Genomic DNA, 15,285 nt, shown 5'->3' on the forward strand with positions numbered 1-15,285 from the left:
TCAAATATGCTGGGTACCCCTATTGAGCAGCAGCGAGTAATTTGGCTGAACCTTGTTAAATTGAGCTGGGTCTGTCCATAATAAAGTAACTGTGGCATTTAAGTATCATTGCTGGATCTGACTGGCTGTAAAATTGAATGAAACGACAAAAGGCACCTGATTCTAAAAACTTAGAGCTTGAAATTGCACTCTGGATAATGGTTTAAGAAGCTTGAAATAAAAGCAGGAAATGATAGAGATATTCAGCAGGCTAGGTAGCATCTGGGGAGAGAGAAATAAAGTTAGTGTTTCAGGTTGTTTCATTAGAACAGGAAGGATTTAGAGATAGAAGGTTTTAAGCAAATGAAGAGACAGGGTAAATAGGCACAGGGAGAAGAGCACAAAGTGCAGTGTCTGATAGGATGGAGGACAGGAATGATTAAAGAACAAGGGTTGATGGTGCAAGGTCAAGGTTCAAGAGCTAGTTCTGGGAAAAGGTCATTGACCTGAAAGTTTACCTCTGTTTCTCTGTACATGGATGCTGCCAGACCTGCTTAGTATTTCAATCATTTTTTAGTTTTATTTCAGATTTCCAGCATCTGCAATATTTTGTCTTAGTCGAAGAAGCTTACCAGGCTCCTCTGAAATCCTTCCTGCCTCTATTTTACTAGAGGCTTTAACTCGTTTATTGTGGATGGGCTAATTCCTCCACATTTCTTGGAACAAAGACATATCAGTCAAATGTATTAAATGTTTGTACGTGGTAGCATAATTTCGAGATCAGACATTAAAAAAAATTCTATTTTGTAGGGCAAAAAGGAGACCCTGGCAATCCAGGGCCAAGGGGACCTTCAGGCACTCCAGGAAAACCGGGAAGGGATGGATTCCCAGGTCTAGCAGGACCTCCAGGTAAACCTGTAAGTATCAATAGAGTTTGATGTTGATGCTACATATCTTAATATTGGTGGCTGTGGGGATGAAGGACAGTGATAGGACTTTACCAAGAACACTTGAGCTATTAATATACATTGGTGCACAGCCTCGTGAAAAAGAAGTTATATTGGGAATTCTGTCTGAGTCAGGCCACCTTTCACTGAGTTGATGGTCTGTCCTTCCATGAATGCAAATGATTGAAGCTAAGTTACCAATAGATTACTTCAACAAATTTATGGGAATGCGTTCTAGTTACAGAACTTTTTGCTCCTGTCAAATAAACGAGTTTGGTCTCACAAAGATTAAGAAAGTGCAATTTAAACATTGTGGTGACATAGTACAGTGATGTTACAATGTTCTCTTCTACAAAAAGCTATATTCTGCATTTATAGAAGCTTGATGTCATTAATGCGCTATTGATATTGGGCATAATCCCTCTTGCAACTCCATTGCATAGAAATTTATTTTATATTGTGATCCAACACAGGATAAAAACAACAGAGGTGCGTTGAGGCCCTGTGGTACGGTGGGTAATTCCCCTGCCTCTGAGGCAGAAGCTCCAGGTTTGAGTCCCACCCCAGGAGTTGATGGCTAAAGGAGTTGTGTTCATAACCTGGCCAAGAAAGTTGATTATCAACCTGCAAATCCTTCCAGCACATGACAATGGCAGGTGGTAAGAGTGGGAGAGTGGTCATCCATTTGATGGAAAGAAAGTTGGCACCTCTCCCATCACGATCCATAGCTCCAGACTGCAACATGCATGTAGAAGTGCATATTGCCACAGCAACATGAACTCCCTGAGTGACCTGTATCACACTACCACCGCAGAGATCCATTTCTTGCCATGCATGGTAACACTTCCAAAATCAAGCATGAGCTGGGACACTGTGTAAAGGTGATGACTTTCAGACTGGAAAATACTCATATTGATGCAAGATTCATTAATATCTAACAAACTAGTTTTCTGTTTGGGCATGGAAGAGATTCAGAAGTTTCATCTGCTATTTTTCCAATGATGGTACCATCCCTGTGGTTCCATTATTAAATTGTCTTCAGCTTTAACCATAGTATAATTCTGCTTTTTGCTTTGAATTTGAAGTGTTTTTTTCTTTACATAACGAACATTTTACCTCCTGTCCATTTTGCCCCCTAAGCAGTACAAATCCAATATGGCCAATTACTACCCCATCAGTCTACTCTCAATCATAAGCAAAGTGGTGAAAGGTGTCTTCAACAGTGCTATGAAACAGTACTTGCTAAGCAATCATTTGGTCATCAATTTGCAGTTTAAGGTCCTCCAGGGCAACTTGGCTCCAGACCTGCTTACAGCCATGCTGCAAAGATGGATGAAAAAAATGAATTCCAGAGGTGAGGTGAGAGTTACTTACCTTAACATCAGGGTAGCATTTAACCAAGTATGAAATCAAGAAGCCCTACCAAAATTGTAATGAATGGGAATCAGGGTGAAAACTCTCCATTGTTTGGAATCATACCTAGCACCAGGGAAGATGGTTGTGGTTGTTGAAGGCCAATCATCTCAGTACCAGGACATTGCTGCAGGAGTTCCTCAGGGTATTGTCCAAGGCTAAACTATCTTCACCTGTTCTATCATTGACCTTCCCTTCAACATCAGAAGTGGGAATGTTTGTTGATGATTGCAGAGTGTTCAATACCATTCATGAATCCTCAGATACTAATGAGGCCTGTGTCCACATGCAGCAAGACCTGGACAACATGCAGGCTTGGGCTAAGACAAGTAACATTCGGAGCACACAAGTGTGAAGCAATGACATTCTTCAAAAAGAGGAAATCTAATAATATCCTTAATATCAGAGGTATTACCACTGCTGAATTCCCCACCATCAACACCCTGGAGGGTACCATTAACCAGAAACTGAACTGGATCAGCCATGTAAATGCTGTGGTTATAAGAGCAAGTCAGAGGTGGGGAATTCTGTGGCAAATAACTCACTTCTTGTGTCACTAAAGCCTGTCCACCATCTACAAGGCACAAGTCAGGGGTGTGATGGAATACTCCCCACTTGCCTGGATGAGTGCAGGTCCAGTAATACTCAAGAAGCTCAACACCATCCAGGAAAAGCAGCCCACTTGATCAGCAACGCATCTACTACCTTAAACATTCACTCCCTCCATCACCGACGCACAGTGGCAGCAGTGGCATCTACAGGAGCCACTTCAGCAACTCACCATGGCTTCTTCAACCTTCCAAGCCCCCAAACTCCTCCACCTGGAAGAACAAGGGCAGCCAACGCCTGAAAACACCATCACCTGCAGTTTCTACTATAAGTCACTCACCATCCTGACTTGTAACTATATCATCGTTCCTTCACGGTCACTGGGTCAAAATCCTGGAACTCCCTTCCTAATAATACTGTAAGTGTACCTACACCACATGGACTACAGCAGTTTAAGAAGATGGCTCACCTCCACCTTCTCAAGGGTAATTAGGGATGAGCAATAAATGCAGCCCTTGCCAGTGGTACTGACATCCCATGAACTAATTAAAAAATGGCATCTTCCTAAGTGGCTATTTTTCACATGTGGGCCTGGGTGTGAGGTGGAAGGATTGACAACTAAATCTGATCCTGTCCTTCCTGACATCTGTGCACCTGGACTTTCCAGCGGGAGTCATTGGGCAGTGCGAATTCAGCATATCTTTCTCTCGCCTAGCCCAGAGGGACTGCAGTCAGTCTTACTATCCCAATCATCATTGTAACTGAGAACAGTTAGTACAACACTGTCCAGTGATCAGACTTGGAAGCTCCCTAGTTTGTCTTTTCCAGCTGTGCACTGCACTATAGGGGGCAATTCCTGTTCTTTTGCAAATTCCCGCCTACAAATGCAGCAGGTAGTATTTATCCACTGAGCCTTTGTGGGAGGTCATTCCATTGACCTTAAAATGACTTTTAAAGTGCAATGAATTTGTGATGATGAGGATATATGACTCTGAATGAAGTAGCAAACAGTTTCACTGTAATGTCTGATGACGGTCTTCACATTACACAGGGTGACAGTGGAACAGGTTTTCCGGGTGCTAAAGGTTTCCCAGGCAGTCCCGGCCTAAAGGGTCCCCCAGGTGAAAGGGGTACGCCAGGCGTTGGATTCCCAGGCCCTCCTGGTTTCCAAGGTCCTCCAGGTGATCCAGGAGTTGATGGAACACCAGGACCATCAGGTTTCCCAGGGTTACCAGGTATGGAATGCAATATCACCTGATATCATTTGTTTACGTCTTACTGAAAAAGTTCTTTTCAGTTATTGGGATGGTGCAACTGTTATTCACTGGTTTGTCATCAATGAAATGGCCAAGTACCTTTTAAAAATTGTTTAGATTCTTTTGTTAATTCTCTGCTCATTAACATATATGAGGCCATAATGCCAGTTATAAGATTAAAACATCAGACATGAATTTCATGTTAACTTCGGGATGGGGATGAAGTGTGCATCAATGTAAGTTGTATCTTTGGTCTGTTAAATGGTACTTGTGCAATGGGTATAGATTAGAGACTTAATGCTTGCTGTTGTTCTGGTTACAATGTATCAAATCTATAGAGTACAATGGAAATTGAGTATGTTCCTGTTTAAACTTCCTGCAATCTACCTGGAAGCCAATATGCCTCATCTCTTGGTTCCGAGTGGCAATGACAGCCAGACATCAGGTCTTCTGGCAGCATGGCTAGCTCCAGGTTAAGCTGGGGAAAAGCAGTCTATTGTAGGGAATGCCTGCTCCTCGGACTGCCCCCTGACATTACTGAGCTTAGAAAGGGGCTTTCGGAAGTCCCTCCCCTGTATGTAGACGACTGGAGGATCCCAAAAATGGTGAGGACCCAACAAAAACTGAGTCTGTGTCACTTCCCAGTGTGTACCAGTGGACTCCTACCAGAGTTACAGAAGGAGTTCACCAGAACACCCTCAGGAAATTTGGGGGCAGAGTTTTTCCCCCAATAAATTTGCATAGTATTACTTAGTCTCTATGGCAAAGAAAAAGAATATGTTTCTATTTATGGGTGAGGCCAGACTATAAGATTATAAGATTGTCACTTATAAATCCAATAAGGAATTCGGAAGAAACTTCCTTATCCAAAGAGTGGTTAGTGTAGAATGTATTACCACAAGGAGTAGCTGAGGCAAGTAAAAAGGATGCGTTCAAGCGGAATTAGATCAGCACACAAGGGGGAGTAAGGCTTAGGGAGATATATTGATGGTGTCGGATGAAGAAAGGTGAGAGGAGTCTCGGGTGGAGTATAAATGCCAGTATGGGCCTGCTGGGCCAAATACCTGTTTCTTTGCCATAAAGACTAAGTAATACCAAGCAAATTTATAGGGGGAAAAAAGCACTGCTCCCAAATTTCCTCAGGTACTCTGGTGAACTCCTTCTGTAACTCTGGCAGGAGTCCACACACTGCGAAGTGACACATTCTCCGCGTCTATTCCATTAAGCCCTTTCATAATCTTAAAGACTTCTGTCAGGTCACTATACAGTCTTCTGAGCCCCAGCCTGTTCAATCCTTCCTGACAGGTAAAACTTCTCCATTATGGCACCATTCTGGTACATCTTTTTTGTACATTTTCCAGCGACTCTATATGCCTTTTATGGTACGGAGGCCAGAACTTTCACTTTACTCCAAGTGTAATCTAATCATGGTTTATACAAATTTATTGCAACTTCTTTGCTTTTCAGTTATATACCTCTAAAAACGAGGTGCTTTGTTTGCAATCTTCTCGCCTTATCAACCAGCGTCACCCTTTGTACTGATTTGTATACCCCAGATCTCTCTGTTCTTCTACCAGATTTAGATACTTGTTTTCCAAGGAGTATATATTCTTCTTGTTCTTCCTACCTAAATGTCTAACCTCACATGTATCCGTTTTCAATTTCATTTGCTAATTACTGACCCATTCGTTAATTTTATTAATGTCATTAATGTATTTTGTCACAGTCCTCCTCTGTATCAATAACTCCCCTGCAATTTAGTGTCATCCCCAAATGTTGAAATTGTGTTTGATTCCCCAGTCCAAGTTATACATGTTCTGGTCCCAGCATCCTTGTGGAACACCACTTCCTACCTTTAACTAGTCTGAGTAACTGCTTTTAACCTCGACTTCCTGTTTTGTAGCCAAATTGCTATCCGTTCTGTGACTCGCTCCCTGAATCTACGTGTTTTGACTTTAGTCATGAGTTTACTCTGTAGTACTTTATCAAATATTCTACATCTACTGCGTTATTCTTATCTACTCTCTCTGTTACTTCTTCAGTTGAAATCAATCCATATTAGATAGTCACCAAGAAATCCAGTCGAAAATTCAGAGGAAGCTTTTTTACCCAAAGAATGGTGAGAATGCAGAACTTGCCACCATAGGGAGTGGTTGAAGTGAATAGTTTAGATCTATTTACTAGGAAGCTAGGCAAGAGAACGATGGAGAAGGGAATATATGGTTATGGTGATGGGAGGAGGCTCATGGAAGAGAATTTCAAAGACTAATGACTCTCTGAGAGAAGAAATTCCTCCTCATCTCCGTCTTAAATAGGAGGCTCCTTATTTTTAAACTATGACCCTATGTCGAGATTCCCTCACGAGGGGAAGCTTCCTCTCAGTCTCTGCCCTGTCAAACCCCCTCAGAATCTTAAATATTTCAATAACATCACCTCTCATTCTTCCAAACTCCAATGAGTTTCAGCCCAACCTGCTCAACCTATCCTCATAAGATAACCCCTTCATCCCAGGGATCAACCTCGTGAACCTCTCTTAGCTGCTTCCAATGCAAATATATCCATCCTTAACTGAGGAGACCAAAACTGTATACAATAGCCTAGGTGAGTGCAGTTGTAGCATGACTTCCCTACTTTTATACTCCATCCCCCTTGCAATAAAGACCAACACATCATATGCCTTCCTAAATACTTCCTGTATGTGCATGCTAATCTTTTGTGATTCATGTAAAGGACACCCAGTTCCCTCTATACCACAGCATTCTGCCGTCTCCCTCCGTTTAAATAATATTCTTCCTGTCATCATGGACAATGTCACACATCCCCACGTTATTCTCTAACTGCCAAATTTATTATAGATTATTATTAGTCATTGTTATAGATTATAAATTGTTGATGCCTCAGCACTAACCTCTTTGACACTCCACTAGTTACAGTTTGCCAACCTGAAAGTGACCCATTTATCCCAGCTCTCTGTTTCCCATTAGTTAGTCAATCCTTTATCCATGCTAATATATCACCCCCAATGCCATGAAGTCTTAACTTGTGCTGTAACCTTTTACGTGGCAGCTTATTAAATGCATTTTAGAATTCCAAATACACTACATCTATTGGTTCCCCTTTATCCACCCTGCTTGTAATATCCTCAAAGAACTCTAATACACTTATCAAACATAATTTGCCTTTCACAAAACCTTGTTGACTCTACCTGATTGTATTATGATTTTCTAAGTGTCCTGCTACTACTTCCTTAATAATGAATTCTAGAATTTTCCTAATGACAGATGTTAGGCTAACTGGCCTATAGTTTCCTGCTTTCTCTTTCCCTCCTAACTAGAATAGAGGTGTTACTTTTGCTGTTTGTTGGATGTTGGCAGGCTTTTCAATCATGAGGCTTATTACAAGAGAGCCCATTTCTGTCCTCATCCAATATCTAAGCGCGCACACACATTTTCCAGGAGAGACCACTGATTAATTAATAGCCAAAAGTTTCCGGCTGATATTGTTTACTGCCAGTTGTAGCCAGGGCCAGGGAGAGAAATCACGGGCCCAGGTGCTTCTTCTGTTTCTGGACCCTCAGGTGCGTCAGTGCAACAGAACTTCTGAGAAGCCAGAGAACAAAGACTGAACAGTTCATAATTGTATCTGTTTTGTAAGTCTGAAGACCCTGCTGCTTCCTTCTATAATATATTTTCAATATCTACTATGCAACCCAACTTTATCATAATATTTTGATAGGTAAAAAACTCATAAAAAGTACCAAGATAGAGTGGGATAATAGGAAAGGATACAAAAGGACAAGATTGCAGTCAACGGAAAAGATTCTTGAGAATCGTGGGCAGGTTAAAACAGACTACTGATTCATTATGAGCCCGTTATGCACTCCTATCCAAGCAATCTCACCCCATAAAACCCGTTCACAGTAAACTTCCATTAGGAACAAAATAAACAGAACTCCAGCCATAATTCTATCCTCGTTCACAAGATAATTATGGATGTCAAAGGCCATCTAACCCAGTTCATCTCATCCATCCCAGAATGGCATACAAACATACATATGAGGAGCAGGTGTAGGCCATTCGGTCCCTTGAGCCACCATTTGATGACATTGCCTACATTATACCAGTGACTACAACTCAAAAGTACTTAATTGGCTGTAAAGTGATTTGGGACATTGTGAAAGGTACTGTATGAATGAGTGTAGGTTTTGTCTATCTTTCATTACATCTGTAATAGTACTGTTACAGAATAACAGTAGCAATGGTGAAATGGGAGGCCCAAAGCTGATTCTCTAAGGGTAATTAATCACAGAGTAGTCAACTGATGTTAGGAAAGTGGCTACAAAGAAACCACTACATTGACAAAACAATTAATTAATTAAATTTTCCAAACTTCATCAATGTGTCCCGGCACATGTGACACTGTCACAGGAGGGGACGTGTTTAAATAAATTTTTACTTTTTTTTTTATTAAAAAGTTTTATAATCCAGTCAGTCCCACTGAGGCAGCTCCGTGCCTCAGGGAGATTGCTGTGCTCTTCCGCGCGCATACGCAAAAAGAGCGCGGAACCCTGACTCTCCCTCCTCCCCCTGCCCGCACAGGTAACGCTGAGCGCTGCCAGCCGCACGTTATAAGGCCCACCCACGTAAAGTGGTGACCCGCAGCCGATCATGGACGGTGATCTCCCCAGCGCCCGCTCCCACCTAGCTCGCCCGCCATAGGAAAAGCTCTCCCCATTGACTTTGACGGAACCATAAAGTCCTGCTGCCGTAAAATTCCACCCAGGGTCCCGGTCGGGACACAGGCCCGGCCGCCACCCCCACCTCCGCAAGACGCTGTGGCACCATCTGCACTCCCCTCTCCCGGGCCCTGGCTATAGCACCTAAGTGCAGCACTGGCACTGGTCAGCTAATGACGCTGAAACAAGCTGATCCTTCCTCAGGGCTGAGTGATCTTGTTTTAAATTCCAGGTGTGGTTCATTTTGCCAAGTGGCAGATTTAAAAGGGAACATATATCAATTTCCACGTTTGGTACAAATCTGACCTAGTTCAGGGCAAAGAATATAAAGCGACTGTTTTTTTGGTCAGTGACAATAATTGGTAAAGAACCTCTGAGGTGAACGAGTTACTGATTCATTCCTGTCAGAAGATGTAACTCGAAAACATTCACGTTTCCACTGTTGTTCATGCCCCTCTTGACTGATTTCACGTCCTTTGCATGGGCACTACAGGTGACTGTTGCTGCGGGGAAACCGCTGGTGAAGGCGACCTTCACACAGAGGGAGGTGAGAGGCCACAATCCTCAAAAAAGGTTACCATGGTGATGATGGCAGGAGCCCCCAACCCTTACATCATTGCCAAAGGACTTCAGTGCCATAATTTGCATGTCACAGCTGTACACTGCAGTAGTAACTCGCGTTAAATGGAAAATAACTGCGCCCAGAGTATTTTACTGTCTTCTTTCATGCATGCACACTGCTATACAGACTATTAAATTGCTGTGTTCCAGCTGGATAAATGGATGAAAGCGTCAATCTATAAATTAATTTTAATTGTGTTATTACTGCCCTGTTATGATATGGGTGACTTTCTCATTAGTATAAAACCTAAACAACTGATTTCAAGTGGACCAATCCCCTGCCAAGCCAACCATTCTCTTTTTAAAAATTATTTTCCCTTCCCTTCCAATTTCCTTCTGTCCTATACTGAAGGTGCTGAATCGAGTTTGGGGTACTATCTAAGGATGTTATGTAGCCAGATCCCCCTCCCCAGTTCGTTGCCCTAGCAGCCATTTTTCCAGCATGGGCATAGACCACGGGGAGTGTCTAAAGCTCGAGTTGTCATGTGCCTCATAGTACAGATGTTGCAGCCTTCACATCTCAGAAATTTTGAGCAATTGCTCCATTAATGTGCATATATCGTGAGCTACAGTAGCTGGCCAATCACAATATTTAGATTTAGGGCTAGATTTTGCCAAGGGCTTTGAGATCCCGATGTTGGGACCAAATAGGGGTTCGAAGTGTTATGTCGATCCCAGATCAGTTGGTGAAGTATGAAACCAGACATTAATACTTCTCTTGATAATAGGTTTATTCGTAGAATGCAGCATTACGTATGTCTGCTTCCTACTTACTAACCCAGCAGTCCAGCATTTTTCTTTACACTCTTTTGAGTGGAACAAATTAACCAATTGAAACTAAAAGCCAATTGATACAGTGCCTAAAGGGCACTGTAGCTAATGGAAAACTTTAAAGGAACATTACCAAATTAAATTAAAACGTCTTTTTGATGCACTCCAGCCCCCGCGGTGTCCACCGGTCATGGAAGTTTCTCTTTACAAGTGCTCTAAGCACTTAATTAAGCAATGCCCTTCACCTGTGTATCTTAATGACATAATTAACATACGTTAACACCAAGCTCACACTTAGTGGCAACGGCCCACCTTGCAATCTTCCCTAAGGTGGCTTCCATATTTGGTCGCCTCCCTGCTTGGTATCCCATTGGGAACAGTGGCCAGGCTCTCGAAGCTGCTGGACCAATCGGAGGATGAGCAGTTCTGGAGCCTCAGCAACCTCACCGGGAGAGCTGGGCGCTGCTCAGGCAGCTTGGGGAGCACGGGGATACCTCAACATGGAGGTGTCCTTGGAGGCATAGATTTAAAGTTACAATTATCAGGGGGTGAAGCGGTTAGGTCCCTTGGCGAGGTCTGGTTGCATCATTTGAGCTGTGACAGTGGCCTTTCCGGCCTGTGGCCCCATATTTGGGGGATGGAGCCTCCAGCGTCGATAGCGCCCCCAGTCTGCCACAAGGAAGCTGTCTCCATTATGATAACAGCCTCCACACCCACGAGGTGTGGGAGGGGGGCGGTGGCCATTCCACTGGTGGAAAAATGTCAGTAAGGCTGCAAAATGAAACCAAATAGGTTCTGTAATCAGCTTACTTGACTGCCCTCCTCTCAGGCAGCTGATCTGGATCCCACCTGCCAACGGGAATCTTGCCCGGTTACAGGAATGCACGAGGAGCTGTCCTGATGCCTGCTACCCCCTCCATATCCTCAGCCACCCTTCACCTCGAATCCTACCGTCAGGGGGCTGGGGAAATTCAGACCTTAGGGTAGATCCACCACCGAAAGAGCAGGGCTAAGAACAGACCTCTTGAAACCGACAGGACTGTGAGGTTGAAATTGAACAAACCGGTGGATTACAAGGTCTAATTACAATTAGAAGCTGAGTTGCTAGGGAGTCGGCGCCAAGGCTTGGATGCCGCAGGCTTAGACATGCTGTCCGATTATGACTGAGCACAGCCCTGTCTTCACTAGAGTACTTTACACCAACATTTACTACATGGCAGTCAGCTGTCGTAACCTTGGGAGATAATTCTCTCCCAACCATCCCACTCCAGCCTGAGTTATTGAGGGCAGTTGTAATGCTGACCGTGGTCATAGTGAGTTGATGTTACTGCATAACTGAGGTCAGGTCACTCAGCATAGAGCAGGGTCCTTTCTATTCAGCATGGCTGAGTATTATACCTCCTGGTTCACTTAGCCTCACCAATCCACAACAAGTCACTTATGTAGCAACCAAATAGATGAATGTGGATTATCTATGGTTATCTATTGTACAAAAAGACAATTGCATAATCTTTTAATTACCCCTTCCCAAACGCATACATCAAAGAAAGGTGAAGCCTAGAATAAAATAGTTATTTTTTTAATGAAGAAAAGTGGGCTAATCTGTATTTGCTGCTTAACATTTTACATCTACCTGCACTTTCTGTCAGCTTATTCCATTATAAAATCCTATGTCAACATTGATAATGGAAATTGTCTCTGCAAATTTGTCACACTGTTAATTACACACTCCTGCCAATGAAAATGCTGCATCAGCCCGACAGGCCTGACTATGTATTTGCAGCATGACCATATACAATTTCTAGAAATAGAAGTTATGAAAATAATGGCAGAATATGTGAATTTAAAATTGTGACTTACTACATATCCAAGCCCAGGGCAAATTACTCCCATTGCCCTAACCTTGCCTAACCAAAAACTGAATGGGAGATTGACTAGATTTTTTTCCCCCTGTTCAGCTTTCCATTTAGTATATAAATTAGTGCATTAGTCACCCAGATTTTATCATGGTCTGTCTTCACAAATTCACTCCTCACAGTGTCACTGCGATATCACTTTCTGTAGCTAATGCAATCGCTGTGTGCAAATGGTTTTCACAGTCATGAATCAGCCATAAGCACAGTGTTACTTCACTATGGAAGGTGACTTGGAGTATGTTAACACACTGCTAATGTATCAGTGTTTATGTATGCATGTGCCTGCATGCATATGTGTATATGTATGTCTTTGTGCATATCTGTGTGCTTTGTGCATATGTGTGTGTGCTTTGAAACTATTTTGATTAGTAATATTCTTGAAGTCATTTTTTTATGCGGTTTTGCAGGAATCACTTTGCCGTGTGTGGTCCCAGGCAGTAGAGGCTCGGTGGGTCGACCCGGAGTACCAGGGCTCCCAGGTAAGATCCTCTGTGCAGAAATGTTTGTATGGTGTACAACCGAAATGTTTCCCAGGGCAGTACCTGCCTTTGATAACTGTGGTAACTTTTCTGCAATGCGACAGAGACATCTGCTGGAATGTAAAGCCTATATGAAGAAACGAAAATCGAATTTCCATGGCTGTGGACCTTTATTGACTAGGCAATGTCTCAATTTGTCACCAGTGGGTTTTTTGGGCATGTACCTAACAATTTGAAGCCTTTATGTACAGAGTGAGTTTCATGACAAGAGGTGAATGTTCAAAATGCTGTTATAACAAAGTTGGTAGATGCTAATTAATTGAGCTCTAAAAACAAGTTAGGCTACTATTGAGAAAGAAGTTCTTAAATTTAGACCTACGTAATTAAATAATGAAACAAAAACAAAAAGTGTTGAGCAAAATCTCAGCCGGTCTGGAAGCACCTGTGGAGAGAAACAGAGTTAATGTTTCAAGTCCAATATGACTGCTTTGGAACTCAAATTAAATAATGGTTTGTTATTCAGTTGACAACAAGAATGTCTGGTGGCAGATCATTATTTGCACTTTTTGGGGAAAGACGTATCTAGGATTTCATATTTCATAGAATTTTTTATTGCCGGCTGTGACACTGTGATTGTGCATCTTGCATGGGAGGCAATGAACTCAGTGGACTGAAGGCCTTTATTCTGTTCTATGGTTCTTTATTGCATTTTTAAAAATATAACACACCATTACATGGTAGTTTGTTTCTACACATCCTGCTGAGATGTTGCAGGTCAGAATGGGTAAAGGAACTGCGAAATGATTCATTTGCAACTCAGCTGCTAACTACTGCAGTCTGGTCTATTGATCAGTGGTGTGCAGTGCATTAGCAAGGCACGTGCTTTTATCTAAGTCTCAAACCATTGACAGAATCAAGAGTTTCCCCTTTTTTGTTGCTGACTCTGTCTTCATGGTTATTTTGGTCAGTTGTCATTCAAACATTCAAAGCTGAAAGAGATGATTGGAATAATGCAGTTTGCTCATTTTTACCTTTGCATAATGCAGCTGTGGATAACTTACTTACTGTACGATGATATGTAAAAGGATTGTCCCTGGACTGTATCCCCATCTGTAAGTAAGTCAGTAGAACAAGTGTCAACATCTACTGCAATATGGCATTAGAAAGTCATTTGGTGACAACCAACAATGTGAAAAAGAGGTGTTAGGAAATCTGTGCAGTTTATAAGTGGAACTTAGAATATATCTTAAAGTGGTATTTCTTCTTACATGCCAGTTAGCAGTGAAGCAATCAAACAAGAAATGTTTTCCAATTTGAAGCTTTAACTCATTCTTCATTCTCAAATGCTTCATAGGTCAGAAAGGTAGGCCAGGTTTCCTAGGCAGTCCAGGACAACCAGGATTTGATGGACCAAAAGGACCTCCTGGAGATCCAGGCTTGTTGGGAGAATCAGGCCGCCCAGGTATGTGCTTGACCATTAAACAGAACTTGCAATAGATTGAGAACTGCATGGGCACCTGTAGCCATTCGCAGGTAGGAATTTGCTCCTGGTTTTCTGGCATTACCTGGACAGTTGGGGTGAAAAGATGGGCAGGGACTGGTGGATGCATGTGAATGAGATGGCAATGTGGAGTGGCATCATTATCATCCAAGTGGCAGTACTTCATTCACACCTGTATATCGAATGCCAGTCACACCTGTATACTGAACGCCAGTCACACCTGTATACCGAATTCTAGTCACGCCTGTATAGCGAATGCCAGTCACATCTGTATACTGAATGCTAGTCACACCTGTATGCTATAGCATTCAGCGTTTCTAGGCACCAAGAGAAACAATGGAACTTTAAAATAATATAGCAGGAACTTAAGAAAACGGATGTCCTGTCCAATGTCCTTTAAGAGTTGCAGTTCAAACTTGATCTTGACGGCCGGCCTCTGGCCACTGGAGCCTGAGCAGGCTCCGCCTGGGAGGGTGCATTCAGCCCCATGGCTGGACACTCCTCAGTCATCGCAGCATGTGTCTCCCTCATAGACAATGCGTGCTGCACCCTGCACAACCTGAAGATCAAAATCCTCATCATCTTCTGCAGCCTGGAATTGTAGATACTGCTGAATGCTTCTGGGTGTTGCTTTGCCAGTTTGTCCTTCAAAATCCTTATTTGCCGAAAGATATTGTCAAGATCCTTTTTCATGTCCCCAAGTGCCCTGGTATGGTGCTGGTACCGTTCTGTCATCTGATTTAGCCTCATGCTTGACAGATTGTTGAAGTTCAGTATGCTGCAGGGTGCAGCAGAGGGGCGGAGAAGCTGGTGCCCTCGTCCAGAAGCCCATAGAGACAACAGGCAGCTCACCTGCCAGCGTGAAGTGCGTTTGCACCTCCCCACTCATCATTGATGGACGGGTACCTAGTATGGAGACCAGTTGCCTGATCCATCTCTCACACTGGCAGTGACCTCTGCAGGTCTGAGTGCAACCCCTGGAACCCCTGAGTCTGCTCCTGAAGCTGCCTCTCCATGAAAGTCATCACTCTCAATGTGCTGTGCGCTCGGTGTTAAGGGTCAACACAGAACTTGAGGATCTCTGGATCCGTGGATCTCTGCCAGATGTCCCCGTGCAT

At 43.0% G+C, this 15,285-nt stretch overlaps 1 protein-coding gene across 4 annotated transcripts in view; it reads left to right on the forward strand.

Moving 5' to 3' along the window:
- col4a6 (collagen, type IV, alpha 6) overlaps nt 1-15,285 on the forward strand; it is a 419,493-nt gene that overhangs the window by 328,744 nt on the left and 75,464 nt on the right. For 3 of the 4 annotated variants that reach the window (XM_041194995.1, XM_041194994.1, XM_041194996.1), the window contains exons 24-28: nt 790-896; nt 3,940-4,123; nt 9,373-9,426; nt 12,595-12,666; nt 14,021-14,128. In XM_041194995.1, coding sequence (XP_041050929.1) covers nt 790-896; nt 3,940-4,123; nt 9,373-9,426; nt 12,595-12,666; nt 14,021-14,128 — 525 coding nt within the window. The remainder of the gene's footprint in view (nt 1-789; nt 897-3,939; nt 4,124-9,372; nt 9,427-12,594; nt 12,667-14,020; nt 14,129-15,285) is intronic. The other variant, XM_041194999.1, reaches the window with a different exon arrangement.

This window comes from Carcharodon carcharias, chromosome 9, assembly GCF_017639515.1.
Source record: "Carcharodon carcharias isolate sCarCar2 chromosome 9, sCarCar2.pri, whole genome shotgun sequence".
Lineage (NCBI taxonomy): Eukaryota > Metazoa > Chordata > Chondrichthyes > Lamniformes > Lamnidae > Carcharodon > Carcharodon carcharias.